This window comes from Pholis gunnellus, assembly GCF_910591455.1.
Source record: "Pholis gunnellus genome assembly, chromosome: 6".
In the NCBI taxonomy this organism is placed as follows: Eukaryota; Metazoa; Chordata; class Actinopteri; order Perciformes; family Pholidae; genus Pholis; species Pholis gunnellus.
The window spans coordinates 15,265,586-15,289,058 of record NC_136532.1 but is presented as its reverse complement, the minus strand read 5'-3'; the positions used below and the strand labels follow the sequence as shown (position 1 = coordinate 15,289,058).

Genomic DNA, 23,473 nt, shown 5'->3' with positions numbered 1-23,473 from the left:
AAACCGACTGGTCCAGTGAAGTCTTATTTGCCCTGTGTCCCCATTTTTGTCATAAACTGAAAATGTTAATTAAGCTCGACATTTGTTTTTCTGTGTTCAGGAGCTAGTCCCAAAATGGATTTATAGAAATTATGATTTGGGGTGACCTCCATCTTTTTGTCTTGTTTTTTTTTGTTTAAATCTATATTAAAAAATCAACATGTCAGTAGGATGTCCTGCGTCCCTTTTCCGTGTGTCGATATCCACTGTGTCATTTCTATAATTGCTTTAGTCTCATTCAAGGACACTTTTTGCATAAACTTTTTATAAGCTTGTAAAACCACAGTGTGTTAAATGTGTGTGTTACCATAACTTGGACTGAAATAAGGGAGGTTTTAGACACTGTAATTTATGTATTTCGTTAAGTTAATGTGTTGCTTGAATGTATTCTTATAGAACAGAAGATACTTTATTCATTCCCTTGGGTAAATTAGGGCGCATATGACTATATTTTAGCATTCCAGCTGCTATACCCCGACGGTGTGAAACAGAGTTGGAGGCGAATAAGAAATGAAAATAAAAACATAATTCAAGGTGTTAGTCAGGTTAACTTTCATATCTTATAATCACCCACAGCAAACATAAAAGTGCCTGAAGCAAAGCAGGCAATGCATACAGTCTACGGGACTTTAAGACACGACTCATATGTCACACTGCAACACACAGCTCTAAAACCTAAAACACATAAGTTAATATATGATCATGTGAACCGATTTTGTGTTTTTTTTTAGGTTAAATATACATTTAGAGTGCTGTTAGATTGGTGTGTGTTGCATGCAGGAGACCAAACAGTTACTTTTTCTTTAAGCACAGTGAAAATGTTTTTGAAAGGCTAAACACCATGTAGTATGGATTGAAGCAGAATATTATTATTTTTTGTTATATATTTATTTTTGCCTTTGTCCAAAATCCGTTTCACATCGCCGGCTAACTTATTGTCAGACATGATGAGAATACATCTGCAACGTTGCATATTCCATTAAATGAATGTGTACACATTCATTTAATGGAATATGTAATCATATCAGATGCTCTAGATGGGGCAGTGATACTATAAGCCTATTCATTTATGCATTCACACACTCCTTTCTGCATGTTGCATTTAAAACGGTGACCCACCGAGCTTTGATTGATCAGTGCTTTTCTATTATTTGATCTCTTATCTCGAGCACAACCTGCATGTCCCCGAATACTGCTTCGCAGTGCAGCCCTCTGCGCTAAAACAAGAGCGTGACTATTAAGAGTGACTCGGATTTATGTTGACCCAATGTGGCCAGAGATCGATTTCAAGCTCAATTTCGGCTCAGTGGTTATCATATTTTAACTAAGTTCAGGTTCTAGAATGAAACATGTTTGACGTTAGAGACCCCCAGTGGTGTTATGTAGAAAAGACACCGCGGCAGAAAGCTGCAAGGAGAACACATGTCGGCTGGACGTTGTTTGGTCCGTCGTGTACTGGCAGGTAAAACAATCTTAACAATAAAGTAGCTCACTCACACACGTTGCAGTTCATGTCAAGCAATGTATTCATCGTGGTTAGTTATGACTTGTGTCGTTGAGCAGGGTAGATGGTGGTATTGGTAAACATTAGCATGCTAGCTAGCTACACTAAACACGTGGCTAGTTTGCATGAATGATGTCACTGAGAGCCGCGCAACTAAAGATTTCCATGAACCAGTAATCTTCCAAAATGTGCTGCAAAGTAGCCAACAAATAGCTAGAACATAGAACATACTAAGCCTTATATTACATTAAAGATTTAACAAGTTAAGTTTTTGTATTATGGGCTAACCTTATTTGCCAGCAGAGCCCTTATAGAAGCCAACGTTTCTATTGTCTTTTACTTTCAGTAACTAACTTTCAGTTAGATTTAAATTTAATTTTAATGGTGAAACATAATGCTGACTATTAACATTTACTTGATTTATTTTAGTATTTGAAAAGAAACTTGAACAGATAAATTAACGTTGTTTGAGAAAAACGTTTGCTTTTGCTCTTTATTGTCAATACAAATGCATGCATTTGTATTTTAATGCACAAAATTGCTAGAATGCAAATGTGTTCATAGGATAGACCACTGTCTATTACCTTAAACCTGCTGAATATTTTCTCAATCAACGCATTGTTTTGTTTATAAAATGTTATAAAATAGAGAAAACTGATCATCATAATTTCCCAGAGCCCAAGAGGACGTATTCAAATGTTTTCCTTTGTCCAACCAACAGTTCAAAACCCAATAACATTTAGTATACAATGAATAATGAATCATTTTGTATGAATCTAATCAACTAATTGTTTCAGCTCTACTGTCAAAAGTGGGATTTGTGTGGTGTATAGGGGTGAGACGAAACAATTAGCCTGCTGGCCGATCGATCATGCCAGAACAATTATTATTTAGCAAATGCATTTGCATGTACTATTTACTGCAGTCAGAACGCAATATCGTATTCTGCCATCTCCATCCAGCTTTTCCGATGAAGGTTCATTATTGTGTCAGCGGGTCAGTACGGTAGTGAGGGCTGACTTTGAAGTCCCCATGGTGTCGTTCCATGCTTGATCAAAAGTAGTGATTGTATGTTTTCACACTTGTTCACTCTCCCTACCATCATCCTCCAGGGAATATCTGCCTTGCTTTTTCACTTTACCCATCTCTCACTTGCTTAGTAGTACAATCTCTCTCTCTCTCTCTCTCTCTCTCTCACTCTCTCACACGACGGAGCTTACTCCCAGGTGGTAAGTGGTTGCTGGGAGCTACGACGTCAATGTCCCCGGTGTTCAGATGCTGTCGCCTCTCCTCACTTTGTCTTCCTGTCTTTATCCCGCTGTGTCTCTTTCTCTCTCTCGTGTCCCTCACTGTGTCTCCTCCTTGTTTTCTTGTCCCAGATTATTTTTCTCCTCTTCTACTGCCAAAATAGAACAAGAAGCATTTTAGATTGTCATAGAGCAACACACACACTATTTCCTCACAACTGCACCTGAAGAAATAACTACAATTCTCACCTTTTGTCAACTCCACAACTCCACAGCATGGCACCCCCCTTGTAGCACAGCCGAAGACTTTGAGCGAGAAGCATTCGAGCGAAAGGAGAAGATGATAGTAGTACAGCAGGAAATTGAAAAAGTAGAGAACATCACAACTGGCAGTTCCACTTGGTATCGTCCTCTTCAAATGCAACAGAGAAACTGAGGCTCAGGTGGCTTAAACTCATGAACTGTGAACCGTGTGTGCGTCAAAGAGGAGGCAGAAGAGGAAGAAGGAGAACAGACATGTGAGACGTGTGCACTGCACGGGAAAGAGGAGTGCGATTGTGAATGGAAGCTCAGGGAACAAGAGGAGAGGGAGGAGATGAAGGTTCAGTAGCTGTGGGTATTCAAAGCGCGGTGTTTATTGTGAGAGAGTGACTTACTGAACAGGGTGTCTGTCTCTGTGCCTCTCAGTCAGCTTAAAGCGGCTCTGCACTATTGTCAACAGGAACCCTGCACTCCAGAGACTCTTTCATGGTCTCTTTGTTATCCTCGTCTGGTATTTTCTTTTTGCCTCTCTCCACCTGTCTTGCTGTCATTTGCTCTTCCTTCCTGTTCTTTCTCTGCCCACTCTGTGAGCTCCTAGTTATCATTTTGTCTCTTTCATCCGTATTTGAATATCGTACCCTCCAACAACCTCCCTCCGTCCCTCTCTCGCTCTTTCCCTTGCCTTTTTTCCGGCTTCTCTCTCTCTGTTTCACACTCTCTCTCTCTCTCTCTCTCTCTCTCTCTCTCTCTCTCTCTCTCTCTCTCGATGTGAGGAGGGAAAACAGCATTAACGGCCAAGCCACAGTAACAGCACATGCAACAGGGTGCAGACAGCACCTTCTGCTTTGCCACCTCTCCTCTCTGACTCCCATCCCTCCCAGAGGAAAGGCTTCAGGGAAGAAAAGAAGAGCGCAGGAGTGCAGCTGAGCAGGTGAAGATCTGTTGTCCCATTCTTTTGATCAGAAGAGGGGTAAAAGTACAAGAAATAGGGAGAAAGGAGTTGGACTTTTTTCTTGCATCATCTTTTAAAGTGAGGAAGAAGACTTAAAGAAAGAAGAGAGACACAGAGACCGAGTGAATCAAGCTTCAGGAGGCAGCAGAGTTGAGAATGAATTGAAGATGCCACCTGTGGCACTAGTTTGATTAAAGACCAGCTTCCTCGACTTGGCGCGGGTGCCTCACTTCCCACATCTTTTTGACCACATTTTTAACACCCATGGCTTCCAAGAAGAAGTGGAGTGAGCGGAGGGAGTTGCGCAGGGATCGTCCGTTTTCCACCCGGGATGATTCATCCGTTGCGTCCGGGACATCTGGGCCGGGGCGCCCCACCACCAGGGGGCGCTTCTCAGAGTCGTGGAAGAGGCTCAGCTCCAGAGGGGGCTCCACCAAGAGGGGGGCGCTCAACTCTCAGCAGCCACCGGTAAGATGTTCTGAGGATAAACTGGCCCCCCTCTACATGTCCCCTAAAGATAAATCAATGACCAGGGTTCGGGGGGGGTAAATGGGACAGGAAAGGCCGCTGTCAAGATAGCACTTTGCCGGGGAGGGAGTTAAGCAGCAGTGAGGGATTAGGAGGTAAATGGAGTAGAGACATTTAGAAGACTTAACATGTTGGTTAATGTGCCAGTTAAGTTATTAAACATCAAGGTCCTCAGTTGTTTGGTCATTCTGTATTGCCACTTGAGTGATAACCCAAAGTAAGAAGCTGTTTTTGCTACTGTGCAGTTGTTTTCAGCTTTCAACGGTTTCCCACCTCCTGTTACCTTGGAAACCAGGTACTGCAGTCAGAACACAATATTTCATATTTTATATTATATGTCCTAAACTTTACAACATATTAGATTCTTCACCATTTAAGCTGTTGCATATCTTCAAGGCACAACTGTAGCATGTAGTAATGATTCCTATGAAATAACTGTCTCTTGTATGAACCAAAGATGAGATGATTTGTAAAAACAACCGTCTGTTTTATTATTTCATAATTCAATGCACAGTGTGAACAGCGAACAGGGTTTGATTAGCTTAGACATTGCCATCTTTATAGATGCTCGGGGATCAGCTAAAATTCTGCCTCAGTATTTATAAAACAAAGTAAAAGAGGGCGTGATGATTAGCAAGCCAGCATCACTAATCAATCAACTTTTGAGGATTGTTATAGTCACAGAAATATCAATCGAGTAAAAATGAATTGAATATCAACAGAACAACTGACAGCTGGAAGGCTATGAATTACTTGAACTAAATTCTCCATCGAAGCTGTTGTGTCACATGTGTAGTACTATTGTTGTAGTAGTTTGAGCACAACCTGAAAGACTAAATGATAAACCTTAAGACACGGTACAACTGTTAGTATTTGTTAAATTAGGTTTTAAGATTTGCTGTAAAAAAACCAGTGGGATATATTGACAGAATTGCGAGAGGGGGATTACTTATTTTGTAAACTGGTTACACACATACACCCAGACTCTGTCTTGATATCTGTTACGATTCTCTTTTGTTGCTTGACTCCATTCCCATCTTTCTTGTCTCCTGCACCTGCGTCAAGGTGCCGGGGTGCTCGCAGTGCTTCAAAATCGATGTGTACTTTATGTCTTTTGGCAGCATCTGTCAGGCTGGTGGGAAAAAAACATTCCCCATGTGGATCTGATGGATCCGGTTCCCATCTATTTTTGAAATGTGGAACTTCGCTGGTGTTTATGGATCGAGGTCAGAATAACTAATGCTCATAGCTAGCATGGTGCTCATGGACTATCATGCTTAGCCAATCTGTGGGGCGATATTTGGCAGCGATATCTGAGCCGGGAGATGTGTGGGAGACAGAGATATACACGGTTGGGGATACAAGATCCACTTCTGTTTTTTTCAGTTATGCCCCAGTAACCAGTGCTATTTGGTATTGCACACATATACTGCTACTGTGTTTTTTTTTTATTCTTACTTTGAGGAAGTGGGCTGTCAGACAGTTTCGTCACAGATGTTAATAGGGCTTATATAAATGCAGATGTGGATCATCGTATTTTATAAAAGTAGTACTAGTGTCTGTGCTCCTGTCTGCTTCTCGAGCTGCGTTCATCTTAGTGTGTGTGTGTGTGTTCACAAAGAGAAGATAAGCTTGATCCTCTGGGATTTGTGTTGCTTGGATATGAACAGCAGAGTGATACTACCACAACACCTCTGCTAGTCTCAAATCATTAGACACTTTGAATCATTAGTCAGTTGTAATAGCCGTGTGTGTGTGTGTGTGTTTGTGTGTGTGTGTGTGTGCTGCTGTGTATGACTTGAATGAGTGCAACAGAGAGTGAAGGATAACAATTGGAAGAGACAGTGAATGAGATAATTACTCTACAGGCGCTTTGAGAATCCAATTCTCAGCGATAGCGCTGAATGAGTGAAAGCCGAGGAGGATTAGAGGCCAAGACAGAAGAGCGAAGAGCTTTTTAGAAGATTCAACACTGTGAATTTAAGTTTGTCTGCATGATTCTGTCAGAGTGTGAATCTATTCCTCTGTGGTAAATCTAATTGCATTTAGTTACTTTGCAAGACAAACAAATAATCAAATGTTATAAGTTGTTGGGTTTTTACTGGCAGAATTGGTGAATACGGTAAAAGGCTCTGGTCTATACACCTGCGTGAATGGACTGCGGTTATAATGTGGTCGCAGCAGGCGAAGAACACGTGGGACGAAAAACAATTACGAAGGCTCAGCTACATGAGTTCTCAGTAAGCCATTCCAATCAGCCAATCGTGCACAATAACAGAAACCAGAACCTGAAACGCTGAAATAAACTGCAGTCGCTGTTAATTAATAGTATAGATTAACCCTGTGCTCTTCCTGCTGTGGCATGCTGAAATGAAAAATGTAGAGCAGTATCCACAGACGGATAAATACGGTTACTGCCACTTTCTAACGTCAGATTTGGCAGACAAAGTTGTTGCTTTATATTTTTGACAGGTTATGACAAATTTCACAATTCCATTTGTTTTGGATCTGTGATTTTGAGACAGTGAAGCCATTGATCTGACTGTCGTTAGTAGGAGTAGTCTTTACACGCCTACCGTCTGGTGTTTTCCGCCTGGACCCTCTCTTCTTTGTCTGCGTGAGTCTATGAATGCCCTGCAGTTCATCGCGGCCTCTGTGGATCACAGAGGCCCTCTGCTCTGTACACTGTAGCTGGAGAAGTCTCCAGGCCCTTCAGGCGAAAATATTCTTCAGGTATAAATTGCGTCAGCACGTCTGTTTGCGTAGGATTTGTGTGTTTCACTGTAGAGGTGTGAATCTTCACTGGTCTCACATTACAAAAACAAAACATAAATCTTTCTGCAGTGCTGTGCATTTCCTCAGTGGTCTTTAGTAATGACCAATTAAAAGTTAAACCATACTACGTATTGATTTTAACAAAAAAACTCACAGAGAAGAGTAGTTCCAAAGCTAAAAAGGCTTGAGTAAAGCCTGTGGCTCCGCTCCAGCATCACAAGAGAACACAATATCGGTGTCAGTATAAATAAGTTATCAAAACAGTGCTTATTTATCATGCTTTCATCTGAACTACCTTGCTATGTCTATGTTCTGAGTGACTAAACAATATTGCTTCTGAATTGAACTTTTGCATCTATCTAATTACTTAAATGTGCCCACTTAACATTTCGTCTTTGCATCAGTTATAATGTCCCACAACATGTGTGTTACACGTTCGCTGAAGCGGCTAAAATCTGTATTTTAGTGATAATGTGTCAAATGTGACGATGTGAACATATCCCAAAACATCAGTTATTTCAGGTTCAACGTGACACTTTGTTACTCTGTTACCACAACAATATATATTATAATTACAGTACAAACGTAACAAACTCGCCACCTGACCTCTGATCTCTCTTCATGCCCTTTACACATATGCATTCTTATGTAATAAGGGCACTAATTACTTGATTTATTTCACTGCTGCATTGCAAGAAAAAGAGCAAAATTCCATTTGTTCTGTTGGTATCTCCTGTGCGCAGGGGAAGCAAACCTGAAATTGTGTAAATGCTTGTATTGGCTTGTCATTACAATGAACCCAAGTGTGATATTACTTCATGAGGTAGAGCTCTGAAAGAAGCAGAGAGTTTTGGCAGTTACTGTGGAAACGGTGCATGGTTCAGCAATTTGTGTTATTGTTGAAAAAGGGATGCTTTTAGAAGAATGATCAGTGGCTCCCACATTTAAAAGGGTTTTTCTGTGGGTTGTAGGACGTCTGGCGTTTGTTCTTTTGCTGCTTGTTAGCACAATCAGCCAAATGGCAACTTTTTTTAACACATTTTACTTCTGAAAAACAGATCAGGTCCAGAGCCCTGTTGGGTGCCTGGAAAATGTCTCGCCCACTGCAAAGCTTGAATTCAACCCATTTGATCATGGCCGTGAGGATCAAGTCCATTAGTATGCTAAAACATGCAGTGCCAAAAAACCCAAAACATAGCTATTTAATACGACAATACAACTTTAGATGCAGCAAAGCATCGGTGTGTCCCTGGAAGATTTTAAGATGCAGTCGCTGGCGGAGAGGGAGATTAGTGGGAAGAGCTTCCTGTCTGTCAACACGTTAGGGATTGATTGTCAGGTGAAGACAGGCGGTGTCGTGCAGTCCTCGGGTCAGTTGAGGTGTTGCAGCATGTAGTGTTGTTCCAAGGTGAGTGCCTTGTCGACTGATTTCAGTGTGATTGTGGAGGGAGACACTGTCTTGTCTTTTCTATTTAGTTATGAAGACACATAAAAACCATAAACATACAGTCTCTTAAGTAACTTAACAAGAGAGGTTGACCTGCTAACTCTATTGTTATTAAGGAGTGTTCAGAGACGGGGCATCTGTAGCTGTCAGGACTCGGGATGAATACTATTATTGTGCTAATTGTTAGTATCCTGTCTGCCTTGCATCATTCCTGGTGGTGCAGCATAGAATATAATAGCTTGTAGAATTCAAGTTTAGAATAGTTTGTGTTATTTAAGTGTTTTTTCTGTTTTTTTACTCCTCCATTCTTGCTGCTATGTTGTCACAGAGCTTCTGGTTCCCCCTTGTGGGTCCTGCTGTGAACGACTCATTATTAAAGCCCATTGAGCACACACTTATGTTTCTAACATGACCAAGAAATTGTGTTAGATAGGGAGGCTAACAATAGCTAATTTACCGATATATACGTGGGTGATGTGCCTAACTACTGATAGGTAGTGTTAAACCAAGTGTGAAGACTGTACAGATGGTCTGGTTAATGGCATTTGCTTGAATTCTACTTACACTGTTATTGTCTCAGAAATGTGTTGTTGTGCTTTCAAGTATTCCGGTTTCCTAACAAACAAATTAAGATGAAAATCACACTGACAATCAGCATCCATTGATGGTCGATTCATGCTGTACATTTTTATTATTATTATTATTATTTCTTTTTTTGTACGTACCAATTTAATGCTCTTCAAATCCACTGTATAAAATGTGAAAATGTTTGACTTTGGCAACTTCCAGATCCAAGTCTGAATGAGGAGGCCTGGGTTTTTTCAAGCAGTGTTAATGTTAGTCTGAACCTTACTATTAAAACATGCATTAACTTAATCTCACATAAATGATGGGCAGTGATTCTTCTTATCTATGGACAAAGTGTTTGTTCATTACGGTGTAGGTGTCAGTTTGTGCAAGTGAGTCATCCAAATCTGCGTGTATTCATAAATCCTCCACCCGCCACCAACCTGAATGAGTCTGCAACTTAAAGACCCGCAGCAGCAAGGACAATTCCACCTCTTGTCCCTGAAGGCCATGTTGCTTTTTATATGATACATTAGATTAGTGAGGTTGCTTTCAGTGATTATAAACGTTTCCAGTAATGTCACTGCAAGAAATATCTCAGAACATTTCGGGGCAAACCTTGACAAAGGAAACATAACTAAACTTTTAGCTTCTGAAATAAGAAGCCGCCGTTCCTTGTAAAAGAACACAGCGTGTCTCAGCTGTCGTCTCTGATCTGCTCTCTGAGAATATAATTAATATTTTCTTCATCATTGATGAATTATTTCATCTATCAACCCATCTGCTATCAGAATGTAAATGTTGCCTGCGGATAAAACTGCAATCCTTACGTCTCATGAACTTAAGCAAGTATTGAGTTCTCCCTTTCTGGGCCGTAAACAATTATAACTTATGAAAAGACAATTATGAATTTATGCCTTCTTATTTAGAGAGTAATGGAACATCGTTCTCCATCCTGCAGTTCTAATTTGTTACTTAGACGGGGAAGCTATTGTCATTCATAAATAATGAAGTGGCTGCAAAGTTAAATTAAATCTCTCACAATTGTTTTATCCATCGCAATAAAAATGTCCCCACAGATTGCTGCATAGCACAGCTGTAACACACTACAATGACTTGCTTGTCTTGATCTCGCCTCGTGATGACTATAGACGCCACGTCTGTACTCAGCGTCTCAGCCAAAGATTATTTGTGAGGGAGGAACTTCTACTTTGTAAAACAGCTGTTAAATTTTAAGTGTTTTTGTCTTGTCTCGTCTCTCTCGGTGTCAGAACCCCTCAGTTAAAATCTCAATTAATATCATATCAATGATTTAAGATGATCAGCTTAACAGGAAGTAGCTCATGTGAAATAAGGTGTGCCAACGTCAAAAGACAACACCTGTTTTTTCAAAGTGTCGGATACATATTTAATCATCAGCATTGCATATACTTTGCTCCTATATATATATATATATATATATATATATATATATATATATATATATATATGTAGTATTGGATCTGACTCTGGATTGGCAATATTAAAGGACTCAGATTGGGATCAGGGCCAAAAAGACTTGATTGGGACATCACTTCCATTATCCTCTGTATCTGTCAATTATAACTACTAAATAAGACCAGTTATTTTAAAATACTCATATTTTTAAATACACATTCATACGCATCATTTTATTAAAGGCATTCTTGACTGTAGTACACAGTCAACAGTGTGGGCAGAGAAAGGACCCACAGCCTATTGTAAATCAGTAGCCTGTTGTAATTACACTTCATACTAATTAAAGAGAAATTAAGTAGCAAAGGGAAGGGAAACAGATGAGAGAGTCATCTGGCTCTAGGGTAGTGGGTGGTAGATGGACAGAGACAGATGTGTAAACACATCAGGTGCCCTGTAACCACAGCACCATGTAAACCAGGGAGTACAAGCAGGAAAAAAAAAAAAGAAGGCAGAATGCCAAAAGGTCATTTTTCTTTCATTTAAAGGCAATAGTGTTAGTAGTCGTAAGTGGTCTCTTGCCGTAACTGTCACGCCACTCCTGAGACTTTGATTTCACTCTCTGTGGGGCTGAGTCAGAACAAACCTGAGGCTGTGCTGCTGGATCAACATTTTAATCTGCTTAACACACGTTTCAATGGCAGGCCGTTAGTACAAATAAGCTGGTTATTTAATGGCAGTGATGGTGTGTGTGTGTGTGTGTGTGTGTGTGTGTGTGGAGAGGGTGTTGACTGACATCCGTAGCAACAGTAGCTTGGAAACAGCACCAAGTATCATGTTGAGTTTGCTAAAGCAGTGAACGTGGTGGGAGGTGTTAGATAGTGGGAGAACGTGCTGAGGAGACGAAGCATCTTTTGGGAGGATGAAAGAACTTATTTGTCTGTGATTGTGTGTGTGTGTGTGTGTGTGTGTGTGTGTGTGTGTGTGTGTGCGTGTGTGCATGAGACAGAGGAGAGCGAGTGAGTGATGCAGATGGAGCTTTGACTGTTAGAGCTTTGAGTAGGCAGGTTTAATTTTGAGACGTCGAAGGGTGTTAGGTGTTACAAATGAAAGTGGTACATTTTATCTATCTCTTTCTCTCCATCTCTCACACACACAAACACTTGTCTTGTTGAAGCCGATCTAAGGAGATCTCCTACCTAGATACAATTCAGAGAGATGATGTGGATGGTGAACTTTTCGGGGATGTTAGAAAAGGACAAAACGAACTCTGGCAGTGAAAAGGAAAAGGGGAGGGAAAGGAAAGCAATAGGACCGGGTTTGATAAGGTCGCACGGCAAACTTTTGTTGCTGTGGCCATAATTCCTCCGCTCACCTTGCTGCAGTTGGCCTGATGGACTTTTTGTGTGTCTGTGTGTAAACATGGACTGCCTGATGGAAGGTGTATCCTGACCACCGCTCATCACCATCGCTGTAGTTTGACTCAAGTTGACTCTCTGATGCCGGCGCCCGCCAAGTTCCACTGAACTATTTGTGAATTTGCCTGCACTGTCTGCCCCAAATGTCTAAAAATAGCTGAAAGGCGCTGACACGTGTTTGTAGACGAAATACCACATCCCACATTCTTTTCTTGTAGTCTTGAAAATGCCATGCAGACAAGAACATATGCATGGGAACATATGTGACCATCAACATTCTAGATTTAATTTGGCTTTTATTTATTGCTCTCTTCTTTCTCTCCGTTTTCATTTTCCTAATCTGCAGATCCATTCAACCCCCATCTCTTTTTGAGAGGGAGAGGTATTATGACAGCTCTATAATCCTTTCTCTCTGCCAGGCTTTTGGATCATTTGTTGAAGCGAACTGTAAGAGGCCACTTTGAGCGTCTAATGAATTAAATTGAGAAGCTGTTTTTCACTATACCACTCTTGACTGCAGTGTGCTATAGTCCTTAGGTCAGCTTTGTCCACACTGTGCTCCTTGCCTTCCAGGCCAGGGCACTGGATCAGAGTGGCAGGGGATATAGAAGTGAAATCACTTGTTTGCACACATTATCGCGCTAAAGTGAAAGAAATCCGCTCTACCTGGAGTGCAGGATTAAAAACTAGAGTGGGTTTCTTATCTATTCCACAGCTGGTTGGATGACACACACACACACACACACACACACACACACACACACACACAGAAATAATGAACATTTAGAAGAAACCAAATGATCACACCCTATATGACCAGAAGGTGCGTAATGTTGACTCGTGTTCATTATCAGCAGTTAGCGTGGAGTAAACACATATTTATCAACAGAGGGCATGGTGACTTGGCCAAGCAATACATAGTCTCTTACAAAAACACATGATTTGAGGTGCTCCCCTTATGGATTTGTCAGATTACTGGCATGGGTCCTGATCAAAGCTTTTCTTAAACCCTCGTCTAAGCAGCCTTGCTCTGAATTCCTTCCGCTAATTTATCCTCACTCAGACAGAGGAGAGGAACAGAAGTGGAGAGAGAGACACAGACGGAAAGGTTTCAGAAATGCTCAGTCATGCCTCAACTAAAACAGCTTCCATTAAACAGTTCACATTAGATTACAACTGTTTTGTATGCAGAAAGAAATGATCAGTTTTAGTGTTTCATTTCCCTCACTCCTTTCAGCAGATTTTGGTGCAGTGTGTTGATGTCACGAACAAGGCTGTGCTATGAGACCTCTACCGGCAACACAGCCACGCTTAGCTTTTTAAAACCTGAGCTCTAGACTATTCTTTATTTCTTTAAGTCAGATAAGCTCGCCTCCTCCGTAGTGTGTTGGGAGACGCCCTGGTATTTTTAGTCTGCCGAAAATATCAATATTTCACGAGTAGCAAGCAGTCAGGTGTCATCCCGTCTGTGTTTACTCCTGGTTCTCCTCAAACCTGTTTCCAAACCTAGAATGAGAAAACCCTATAGAAGGATGTCCCGTCTTTTTCATGTAAATGTAGATATTCTCATTTATGCAAATGTAGACATGTTTGAATAGACATCCGATGATCTGAAACCCGTGTTGCAGCCTGTCTTTGAACTGTGGCTTTGAAGCTCTGGGCTTTATGGCGAAGCCTATCCTCGTATGTGTTTCCTGGTGTAGCGGTGTGGCAATAATGGCAGCCATAAAAACCATTACCAGGGGCCCCGGGGCCAGTGGGCTGTGACTCCAGCTTTATTACACTGACCCCGCAAGACGGTAATTACACTGTCTACGTTGCTACAGCAACATGGAGCTTCTCAACGGCTAATGGAGAATTTATGTCGAGGGATTTTGTTTTCATACACGCTATTGCGTTCAGTGTGTGTGTGTGTGTGTGTGCGTGTGTGCGTACGTCAGTTTTTGTAGCCGTACACTTGTGTGTTAGTGTGACGCCTTCTCAGTTGGGGGCTCATTTCAAAGACGCGGGGAGAAAATGGAGGCGGTGGACCCATTAGCTGTACCGTCCACTATTTCACCTCACTGGTTCCATCCACTCAGCTGAGGTCTGGATTTCAGGACAACCTGGAAACACAAGCTGCGTCAAACACTCAGTAGCCAGGAGCTTTTAGATACAACTGATCCAAACTCTGCCTTCATGGCCAGAGGGAAATCATCTCATCAAAATTGCAGGAGCCTTATGGCTCGTGCTTGTGTTTTACAAGCTAATATTGGCGTGTTTAGAATTAGTTTAGTGAGTGGGTCTTTTTTCTAAAGGTAGAAATGTGATGAATATAATTGTAATATTCTTTAAAAATGTTTCAGGCTTTTAGAGTTTCACTAAAAGTTTCCTAACTTGATCCTGGATTTAATTAATGATTCAAAAGTTTAGTAAAACCACACAAGCTGAAGAATGAGGCTTTCGGCAGTATTGGGGCGAAATGAGTGACTGTTCATTAAAGTGGCCTCTGACACTGAGCCTTGTCTGCATTGCTCTGTTGAATCAGAGGATTAGATCGGCAAGCACTAAAACTAATCTGGCATTTATAGATTTCTCTCTCTCTCTCTCTCTCTCTCTCTCTGTGTGTGTGTGTGTGGTGTTTGCTCTATTTCTCCATTGAGCACTGGACTGACAAGGACTTTGGGGCTTCAGGTAATACCAGATGGGCACTGCACATATCTCCTTGCCGAGCGAGAGAGAAAGAGAGGGAGAGGGAGAGGGAGAGGGAGAGCGAATAAGAGAAGAGGAGAGAAACATCTTAAAGAGAGGGCGGCACCACCACATTAGCTTTTGTTTGAAATGACTGTGCAGATGGATTATCCTCCTCTCTGACTTCAACAGAAGTTCGACTCAATTTCTTCTGCTGCGTTTTTTCTGTATTTTATAAGAAATTGAACTACAATGATAGTGGGTTAACCAGGTTGCAAATCAAGACTGTGGATGGAACCTCTCCCGACCCTGCAGGACATGAAATCACACTGGTGCTCATCATTGACGGGGCTGTGGCCAAAAGTGAAGATTTTGCATTCTACGCAAATGTGCTGGCGTTTTGTCTCCTGCATCATTCTGCAGTAATTGCAGCAGCTGGTCAACATATTTGACACAGCTTTCCAATGGCTTTCTTTCTTCCGAGCAAGAACTTCATCTTCACTGGCAACAATGGCCCCACCATAGGCCATTATAATATCTGGAGTGCAGGTTTCAGTCTTTTGTTTCCCCTGAGGCTTATCATATGTAGCCATTGCATTATCTTCCATTGCAAAGAAGTCAACTCTTCCTTCCAAGTCCAGCAAGCTCACTCATCCGTCATCTTTAGTTAAAAGTTTGTACAGTGTAGATGGGAAAGACTGAAAGTCCCGAAATGTATCAAGACAAAAACTACATTCATATTATTAGTTAAGGCGTGTGCCCTCGTCTTTTCTTGCTACTTAAATTGGTTGAGAAACACTTGTGGTTACTTGTTAGTTGTGCTTTTTGATTTTTACTTCATAGATAGAAATTAATTATAGATGAGTTATGATCTGAATTGCCGTAGTGGACAGTTAATGTTTAAATACAAATAAAACACTTTTCTCATTTCTGCTGAGAGATTCAGTTGGAAAATGTAATGTGAGGGCTTGAATCGCTTCAGCTGCTTTAATGCAGCCACATTATGCAAAAGCAATTCAGTGTTGGCGTCAGACAAGGATATGCATGAAATGAGTATACCACAGTGTTTATCTTAAATGGTTGTGGCTCTTCATTTATCCCTCTGCCATTCCCTCTCTGCTTTTCCTACTCTTTATCATTTTCCCTCAGTCCATTCCCCCATCTTCTTCACTCCTAGGCTTCATTCTCTTCTCTCCAATTCTGCCCTCAGTCAGTATCAGACTGGTGCGTCTCAGAGGGACTGAAGGGATGGTACCATGGATTCATTGTCACACTTCTCTGCTTCATCGGACAGAAGATGGAAAACCTAAAAACTCTTCCACATCCTAGCAGTCATGGTCAAGTTTAGGGTTATAGTGCTCGCTATTTGATAAAGGGCCTATTGCTGTGTTGATGTCTTGGGTAAACCATTCATGGCAGAAAGGGTGAATGCAGCACAGAGATACTCATTACATTACATCACATTACAGTCATTTAGCAGACGCTTTTATCCAAAGCGACTTCCAATAAGTGTATTCAACATAGGTATTCAAGAGAACTACTAGTCACCAGAAGTCATAAGTTACAAGGCCTGTTACAAGGACCATATAACAAATAAATAATACATGTATCAAGAGTATACAGTCACTCATTTTGTTTCCTGACGTTGTGAAGTAGTCGCTTTTTCATGTACTTGATTAATAGCATAATAGTTTTGCCGTCAGCGCAGGCAGGAGGACAATTTGCCGGGAAGTTTGCTCTGAACTTCTTTTTTCCTCATTAAATCTTCCGTTGACAAAGCTATCTTATGATATGTTGGTCACCATGAACCTCAAATCATTGACTTTGGGATAATGGAAATATTTGACTGAAAAGAATCAAACCAATATTCTGATAGTGCACCCTCAGTGCTTACAGCCGAACTAATGAAATACAGTATCAGTCAAAGTGAACTGTTCGTAGATGTAGTAGTATTACTACATACAAATAAATGCATACACTCCACAGCCTAGGTGGCATATTACTACAACATTATTCTCTCTCCATGGACCACCGGTGGTCCTGGAATATAATTCATTATTATTCATTGCCAATTACATGGAGTTCTTGTGATTGCGCCACGCTGAGTGCTGTTTATGTCTGCCTCAGTTCTGGAGATGTTTAAAGCTGCTTTTCAACGACGGCTGCAAATTACATACTCACACACACACACACACACACATACAACTCCTGATGAAACATGCATATTGTGCACTTACTATAATTGCCGTATCTCTTGTGAACTCTATTATGATCTTCTCACATTTGAACTGGTTGTGTTGTTAAAAGAGCTCTCATTTGGTGTATGATATGCTTTCAAATACAGAGCGGCGCTTCTGTGTGGCATCTGTGTCCCCCTTTTCTTCGTTGTGTACATGTTACATATTGAGCTATTAATGAATGTATTCATTAGTTAGTTTGTCGGATTTCTGTCAGGTTGTATGACAAGACAACACGATAAAACACACGGCTGTCGTCACAAAGTCACTACGTTCAATCTTGTCTGGATGAACAAATATCTTTAAGTCAGAGAGATCTAATTTATGGGATGCATTTCATGTGGTTATGGTGATCCAGTATCTCAATCTAATGGCACTTGTCCTTGTTCTATTGCAATTACGTAGTCGTGAGGTACTTGTGGTTTTGCTATTTCCTATTATGGGGAATGCCAAATGCCACATAAATAATTTCTACTGCAGAGAAAAGAGGACAGACTCTTGCTGTTCCTTTGTCAACAACCGCACAGCATGAAGTAATATGTGCTAAACTTAAAGGTTGAATTTATCTGGAGGAAAGCTTGTTGAAGTTCTCCTTCCTTCCATGATGCCAAACTTTCAGTGTTAAATTGTCAACTCCTTCGCCCATCTCCCTTTATAGCTGGTCTCATCAACAACACAACCCGTCATATCCTCCCTACCTACCTTCCACCTATGTCCTGTTAGTGTCACTTGTGTCTCTCTTAACAAAAACTATAGATAGACTGACATTATTATGAAGAGAGACAGAAAGAACATGCAGGTGTAATGGGATCATCTATAAGGTATGTTTGCTCTACAACCAACTCATTGCAGCTCAATGCCACCAGCGCCCAAGTCCCCCACTCACCCAACTTCAAAACTCCACCGGTCGTTCAGCGTCAGTAGCAAATGAATTGAAAGCAAAGTTTTTGCCCACTGTATCCAAACACACGTCTCTATCCGTCTCTCTCCATATTGCTCTGTTAGCTACCACGTTCCACAAACGGTAAAGTGCTGTGTTGTATGGCTGAGTGCAGGATGAGTCATTCAACATGTGAAACCGTTTTACAGAAGAGAAAGACGGGGATTTCGTGGGGATTATATTAGACCCTTTGATCCCTCCCGATGCTCAGGTAAAGTTAATTTGACAGGTAAACTGAACGTTACTCATCTGAAATAACATATTAAGCTGTGATAAAGGATGGAGACATGGACAACCCCTGCAGGCCATTATTTCTAATTAGTCTGTTACCTCTGCCTTAACTTACAGCGCTGCTGTTTGTCAGCAGTTGTTTGCACCTGCCGATAACATTTAGCTGCACTGCTGGAGGCCTTAATGTCAGAGCTGAAAAATGTGAACCTGATTTTGGGGATGTGAAGACAGATACTCGATGTGACAGCTTGGGGGGCATGAGTAACAACATTTGAGTTTATTAGGCTAAAGAGTTGTTACAGATGTTTTAGGAAGCATTAAACTGCAAAAATCCATTAGCATATGAGCATGCGCAAGTGCCTGATAGTGAGAGATGGTGAGTAGCAACAAAAAGCGGAGAAAACAACACATTTTGAGAGCTATATATGTATGTAAGTGTGTGTGTTGTGTGCGGTTCTATCCCGCAGGCTAATAATCGTTGCCTCTCTCCAGATGGAAAAGTGTACCCGACTCAGCAGAGGTCTTCCTGCCTCCTCAGGGCAAGGGTAGTAGGGGGTAGTCATGTGTTTGTGTGTGTGTGTGTGAGGAGGTGGTGTGTGTGTGTGTGCATTGGTTTTGAGTGCATATGCAGGGAGGTATTGAGCTGTCACTTATGGAGAATCCTCCAGGGGACGAGCATCGCTAAGAGAAGAGGGAGAGGAGGCCAAATTAGATTCAAGGCTTTTGGCACCATCAATCTTCAACAGACAACTTAGTTATCACTGTTGTCACATGTTTAACTGAGAAACTGACAGTGTCATACTCATACTCATTGTGTGTTTGGTTTACGCAGTCATCTACAACACTTCACAGCACTTTTTTCACCATGGTTGACTTTGATAGTATTGATCCCCTAATCACGGCTCTCAGTTCTTCTCTCTTTCAAAACATGCTTCCTGTAACACAGGTGAGTACATTTGGACTTTGTTTCAACTTAAACATGCTAATATTTTAACATTAGCAGAAATGTGAGAAACGTGCTCATGCACAGGACAGAAAAACGGACATGGATGTATGAAGAGAAAGGGAGCAAGAGGTACGGTACATTTGGGGGTTATTTGTTGGGTGTTGAGTCCAAATAGCAACAGTCTTTCTCCTTGACTCCACCTTCAAGCACTTATGGAGTTTTGTGTACTTATTACAAAAGACAATGACGTTTCAGGAAATGATGGGTTGTTTAAATCTTGACACCAATTTTAGTTTGACTCAGATAAACATGGATATGAGAATCATTCATATATTTAAGAAAATCTCCAATTTAAATGTAGTATGAACCGTACCAGTGAGGGCTTTTTATTTATGTATTTGTTTTACTGCGCCGTGTATATTAGCTCAGTCACTCTATACAGGGATTTAGATTTTTCCCTTCCGGGTTTGTGTGGAGAACACAGGACAGGCGTTTTACAGAGCAATTATGTATACTGTAGCAGACAAAAAGCTGTGTGCGGGCCCTTGTAAACACATATTTAACACCTTTTTCCTCTCTCTCTCTCTTCCCCTTGCTAGTTCAGTTCAATTCAGTACTTTTTTCACAGGACTCCAATTAATAAGTTTTGTACAAAATACAACAATAACATTCCACAAATCTATCTCTTTCACTCAGACAGACACTCGCTGATATCCACGCTTTCTCAAGCATTTTTCACACAAATACCAACGGCAAGCTTCACATTTTCAATGAGCGCGCAGCTTCTCTGGAGCTCCTGGCTTTGTTTGAATGACAGGTGGAAATGGGCTTCTTTCACACCGCTGTCACAGTGCAGATAGGCGATGTCACAAGGTCTATCTGTAGCAGAAATGTCTCTGAGTAGCAGTGAGCTATACAGAACACCCACTCAGTGCTATTACACATAGGTGTGCTCACACATATTCATATACAGCAAATGATGAAAAATACAGTTTCTTCACGACCACTTGTTGGTTGTGTGTAAATTATTCAGGCCTTCAGCGATGCACACACATGCACATTTACATAATATGACATAAACCCACATCTATAGGCGGTAGAGCAAAGTGACAGTATTCGTGCTATGCTTACAGGGCAGTGTCTGTTCAAGTTGATGGTATCTGTTGTGATACAGAATGTAATTCGCCTCAATCTCAATTTGCTGTAAAATAAATAACCATTTTAATGTCATATTCCCACTTCATCTGAAAACGTGAGGGACAAAACATTTTTTGGATATGTATTTGTTTTGCCTTCACCATCTGATACAAGCTCTTGGCGCTGAAGCCCTTAAGTAATTCACAGTAAATTGCCTCCCTCATCTGCCAAGTTAAGCTCCCATTGGGAGAAATGAATCACTATGAGAGAGTTGAATCGCATCTTGTCTGGTCTTGTTCTTTGCCAGGGCTTTAATGCCTTTTAACGTTGTGATAATCAGTGTAGCCAAGAAGAGTGAAAGGATAAAAAATAAACATGACACTCTTGTCTGCAGCAGGTGTGTTGAACCGGTGCCCCCTGGTGGTTGCAGTGTGTAAATTGCTTGTTTGGCGTTAAAATAATCCAGACTTGAGGCGCAATCTGCCCAGTATTCTGATGCATTTACTAATACAAAGGCTGTTTCTCTGGTTCTACTGTTGTAAAGAAACTGGTAAGTTTGAAAATGATTCAGAATTTTTCTTTCAGCAGCATATAGGGCTCAGGTTTGAATGATAGGACCGAGGCTGAAAAGAGTATTGTGCATTAGAAGGTTGCCATCTAGAGTCGGCATGCAGGCAGTGCAGGCAGTGCAGGCAGTGCAGAGTGATTGCACTGAGCTGGATGTGTTTGCTGAACCATTTCATGGGGTGAGATGGAGAAGTGTGAAGCGATAGGGTTAGGAGGGGAAAAGGCACACTCTCATGCTACGCTCGTCTTACCACCACCTCCTCCCTCACACACACACACACACACACACACACACACACACACACTTACCCCATCTCCACAGTGACTAGCTGTGCGCTTGACAGGCAGATCTCCCAGAAGTCTCGGTGGTCCCCAGGGGAGCCGGTGGTCAGTGAGGTGGATATTCTTAATGTCAGTCCCTGACTGTTAGAGCAAAACACCTACTTGCTGTGAGGTGGGGACTGAAGAGAGTCATTACTACAGTGAGATAATTATTATTAGTGTATTAGAATACCATTCCAGCAATGTGGCCACATCATTCAAGGTTCCTTTTTATGAAAGCTCAAATATATGATAAACTGCTCCTTTTGTATTCTATGTCCATATTAAACGCTTACCTGGTATTTTTTTAGTAGATTTAATGCCCCAGCTAAACTTGAGAATGTGTTGTTCAGGTATATTCAGATATTTTGATGCTTAATGCAGTAACAATCATTGATATTTATTTGAAAAAAATGTTTTTTTATCGTGACAATTTTTTCCGACACCAGAGAATCACTGAATCACTCCTCAGCTCGTCCAAACATGCCAAATCTCTCACAAAGAGAGTTTTCATGTTGTGAGTCTGCATGAGTCTGTCATCATGGCAAAATGTGGTCCTTGGGACACATACTGTAGCAGGAACTGAGTACTTTTGCCAGGTGTTTATGTTTCTGTGTCTCTGTCTGACCGTGGACAGGTTATGTCACATTTTGCGTCACAACCACACAAGATGCAGTCTATAGATCAGTGTATTTGAGATAAAAATTAACCTTGAAGATGGTTGTGGTCCGAGCAAGGGCGCCGGAAGGAAGAGGGCCACACACACACACACTTTATGCCCTTGGCCCGATTTGGCGTCGCGGTCTCTTGTTAATTTCTGTTTTAACCTTTTGTTTTGACAAACATTTGAGTGTTTGATTATTGTGAGTCAGTAACTCGCTGGAGAAAAACCGTCTTGAGTGACTAGAAATAGAAATAAAGGCACACCAAACACCAACAACTAATTTAACCTTTTTTGTTTTTGCGCTTCATAATCACGCATTTTAGTCTTTGAGAGCTGTTCTTCACTGATTAGGTTTGCCCTTGTTGATATGATCCAGGTCCCTACGGTACAGCTCTGTGGATGGTTGCAGCGTGTACGCCAATCACTTTTAGAAAATGTAATTTTCTAATGCAACTAAATCAATGAGAATAATCATTGAGCCTTTAATGAAACCTGATAACCAACAGACATGTGTAAAAATAGACAACAAATATTATTGTCCATGCTTAAAGTTAACATAAAGGGAGATGACTATTGATGGTCTTACAGTTGTTAAAAATGGGCATTTGGCGTGAAAAGCTCCTTCATTTGTTAGCAGTATAATGTACAATACATATACACAATGTCATTTCTTTCTTTAGGAATGCAGCTTAGTATTCATGCCAATACAGCAAACTGAATTGCATCAAATGGGCGTGGGGGAGGTGCAACATGACAGTCACATCAAAAGCTCTGTTTTTTTACTGTTCTTGTTTAACCACTTTAGAGCTTTTGTGCATAAATAAAATGACACACAAATCAGTAAGTGGGTTGTACTCCTCTCCAGTTGTTTCATGTGCTTCCGTCCTCAAACTCCATCTGAATTCTATCTGTGAGACAGGGCTTTGACTCCACTTCACTCATTTCCCTTTTGACCACCATACAGTGCCTCGTCACATCTCTTCGCCTCAATTCTCTCCATCTTTCCCCCCCCCCTCTCTCTCTTTCTCTCTTTCTTTCTCACCATCGCTCATCTTTTTTTTTACCATGCGCAGAGCCAATTTCTTCTCCTCCATCCTATCCCCATAGTTTCAATTTCAGCTTGTTCATCAGTTGTGTTGGATCTTATTTTATGTCTCCCCATTCACTCTCTCCCTCCATCTCTCTGTCTCTTTCTCTTCCATTCTCCCTCTCTCTCTCCCTCCTCCTCTCATCTTAGAGACAGTAGTGTGCCTGCAGCCTCAAATCTAAGCCGCTGCCTGTCAGGCTGCTCCGTTTTTGCGCTCTGCGCTACTCTCCTTTTCTCTCCTCTCCCCTCTGCGCTATACTGCACTGCACTGCTCGTCTCTCCTCTCCTCACATCTCCATCTCTTTCACTCCTCTTTCTCTTTCTCTACCTGCATCCCTCTCGCACTACGCGCTCGTATCTCTGTTGTGCATTACTGCGCTCTGCTCCATTGTTTGCGGAAATACTGTACACTCTGTACATTTTTTTTTTTTCGCTACCAGAGCTGGGAACACTCTGGCTACTGGTGGAAGAGGAATCGGATGTTCTTGGTGCTCCAGGTTT

At 41.4% G+C, this 23,473-nt stretch overlaps 1 protein-coding gene across 2 annotated transcripts in view; it reads left to right on the top strand.

Annotated features, from left to right (window-relative positions):
• Positions 1–4,267: 4,267 nt before the first annotated feature.
• The window catches only part of trpm3 (transient receptor potential cation channel, subfamily M, member 3), a gene marked incomplete at both ends in the record, with an annotated part of 121,564 nt that continues 102,358 nt past the window's right edge, over positions 4,268–23,473 (top strand). For both annotated transcript variants that reach the window (XM_079161179.1, XM_079161178.1), the window contains one exon: positions 4,268–4,471. In XM_079161179.1, the coding sequence (XP_079017305.1) occupies positions 4,268–4,471 (204 nt within the window). The remainder of the gene's footprint in view (positions 4,472–23,473) is intronic.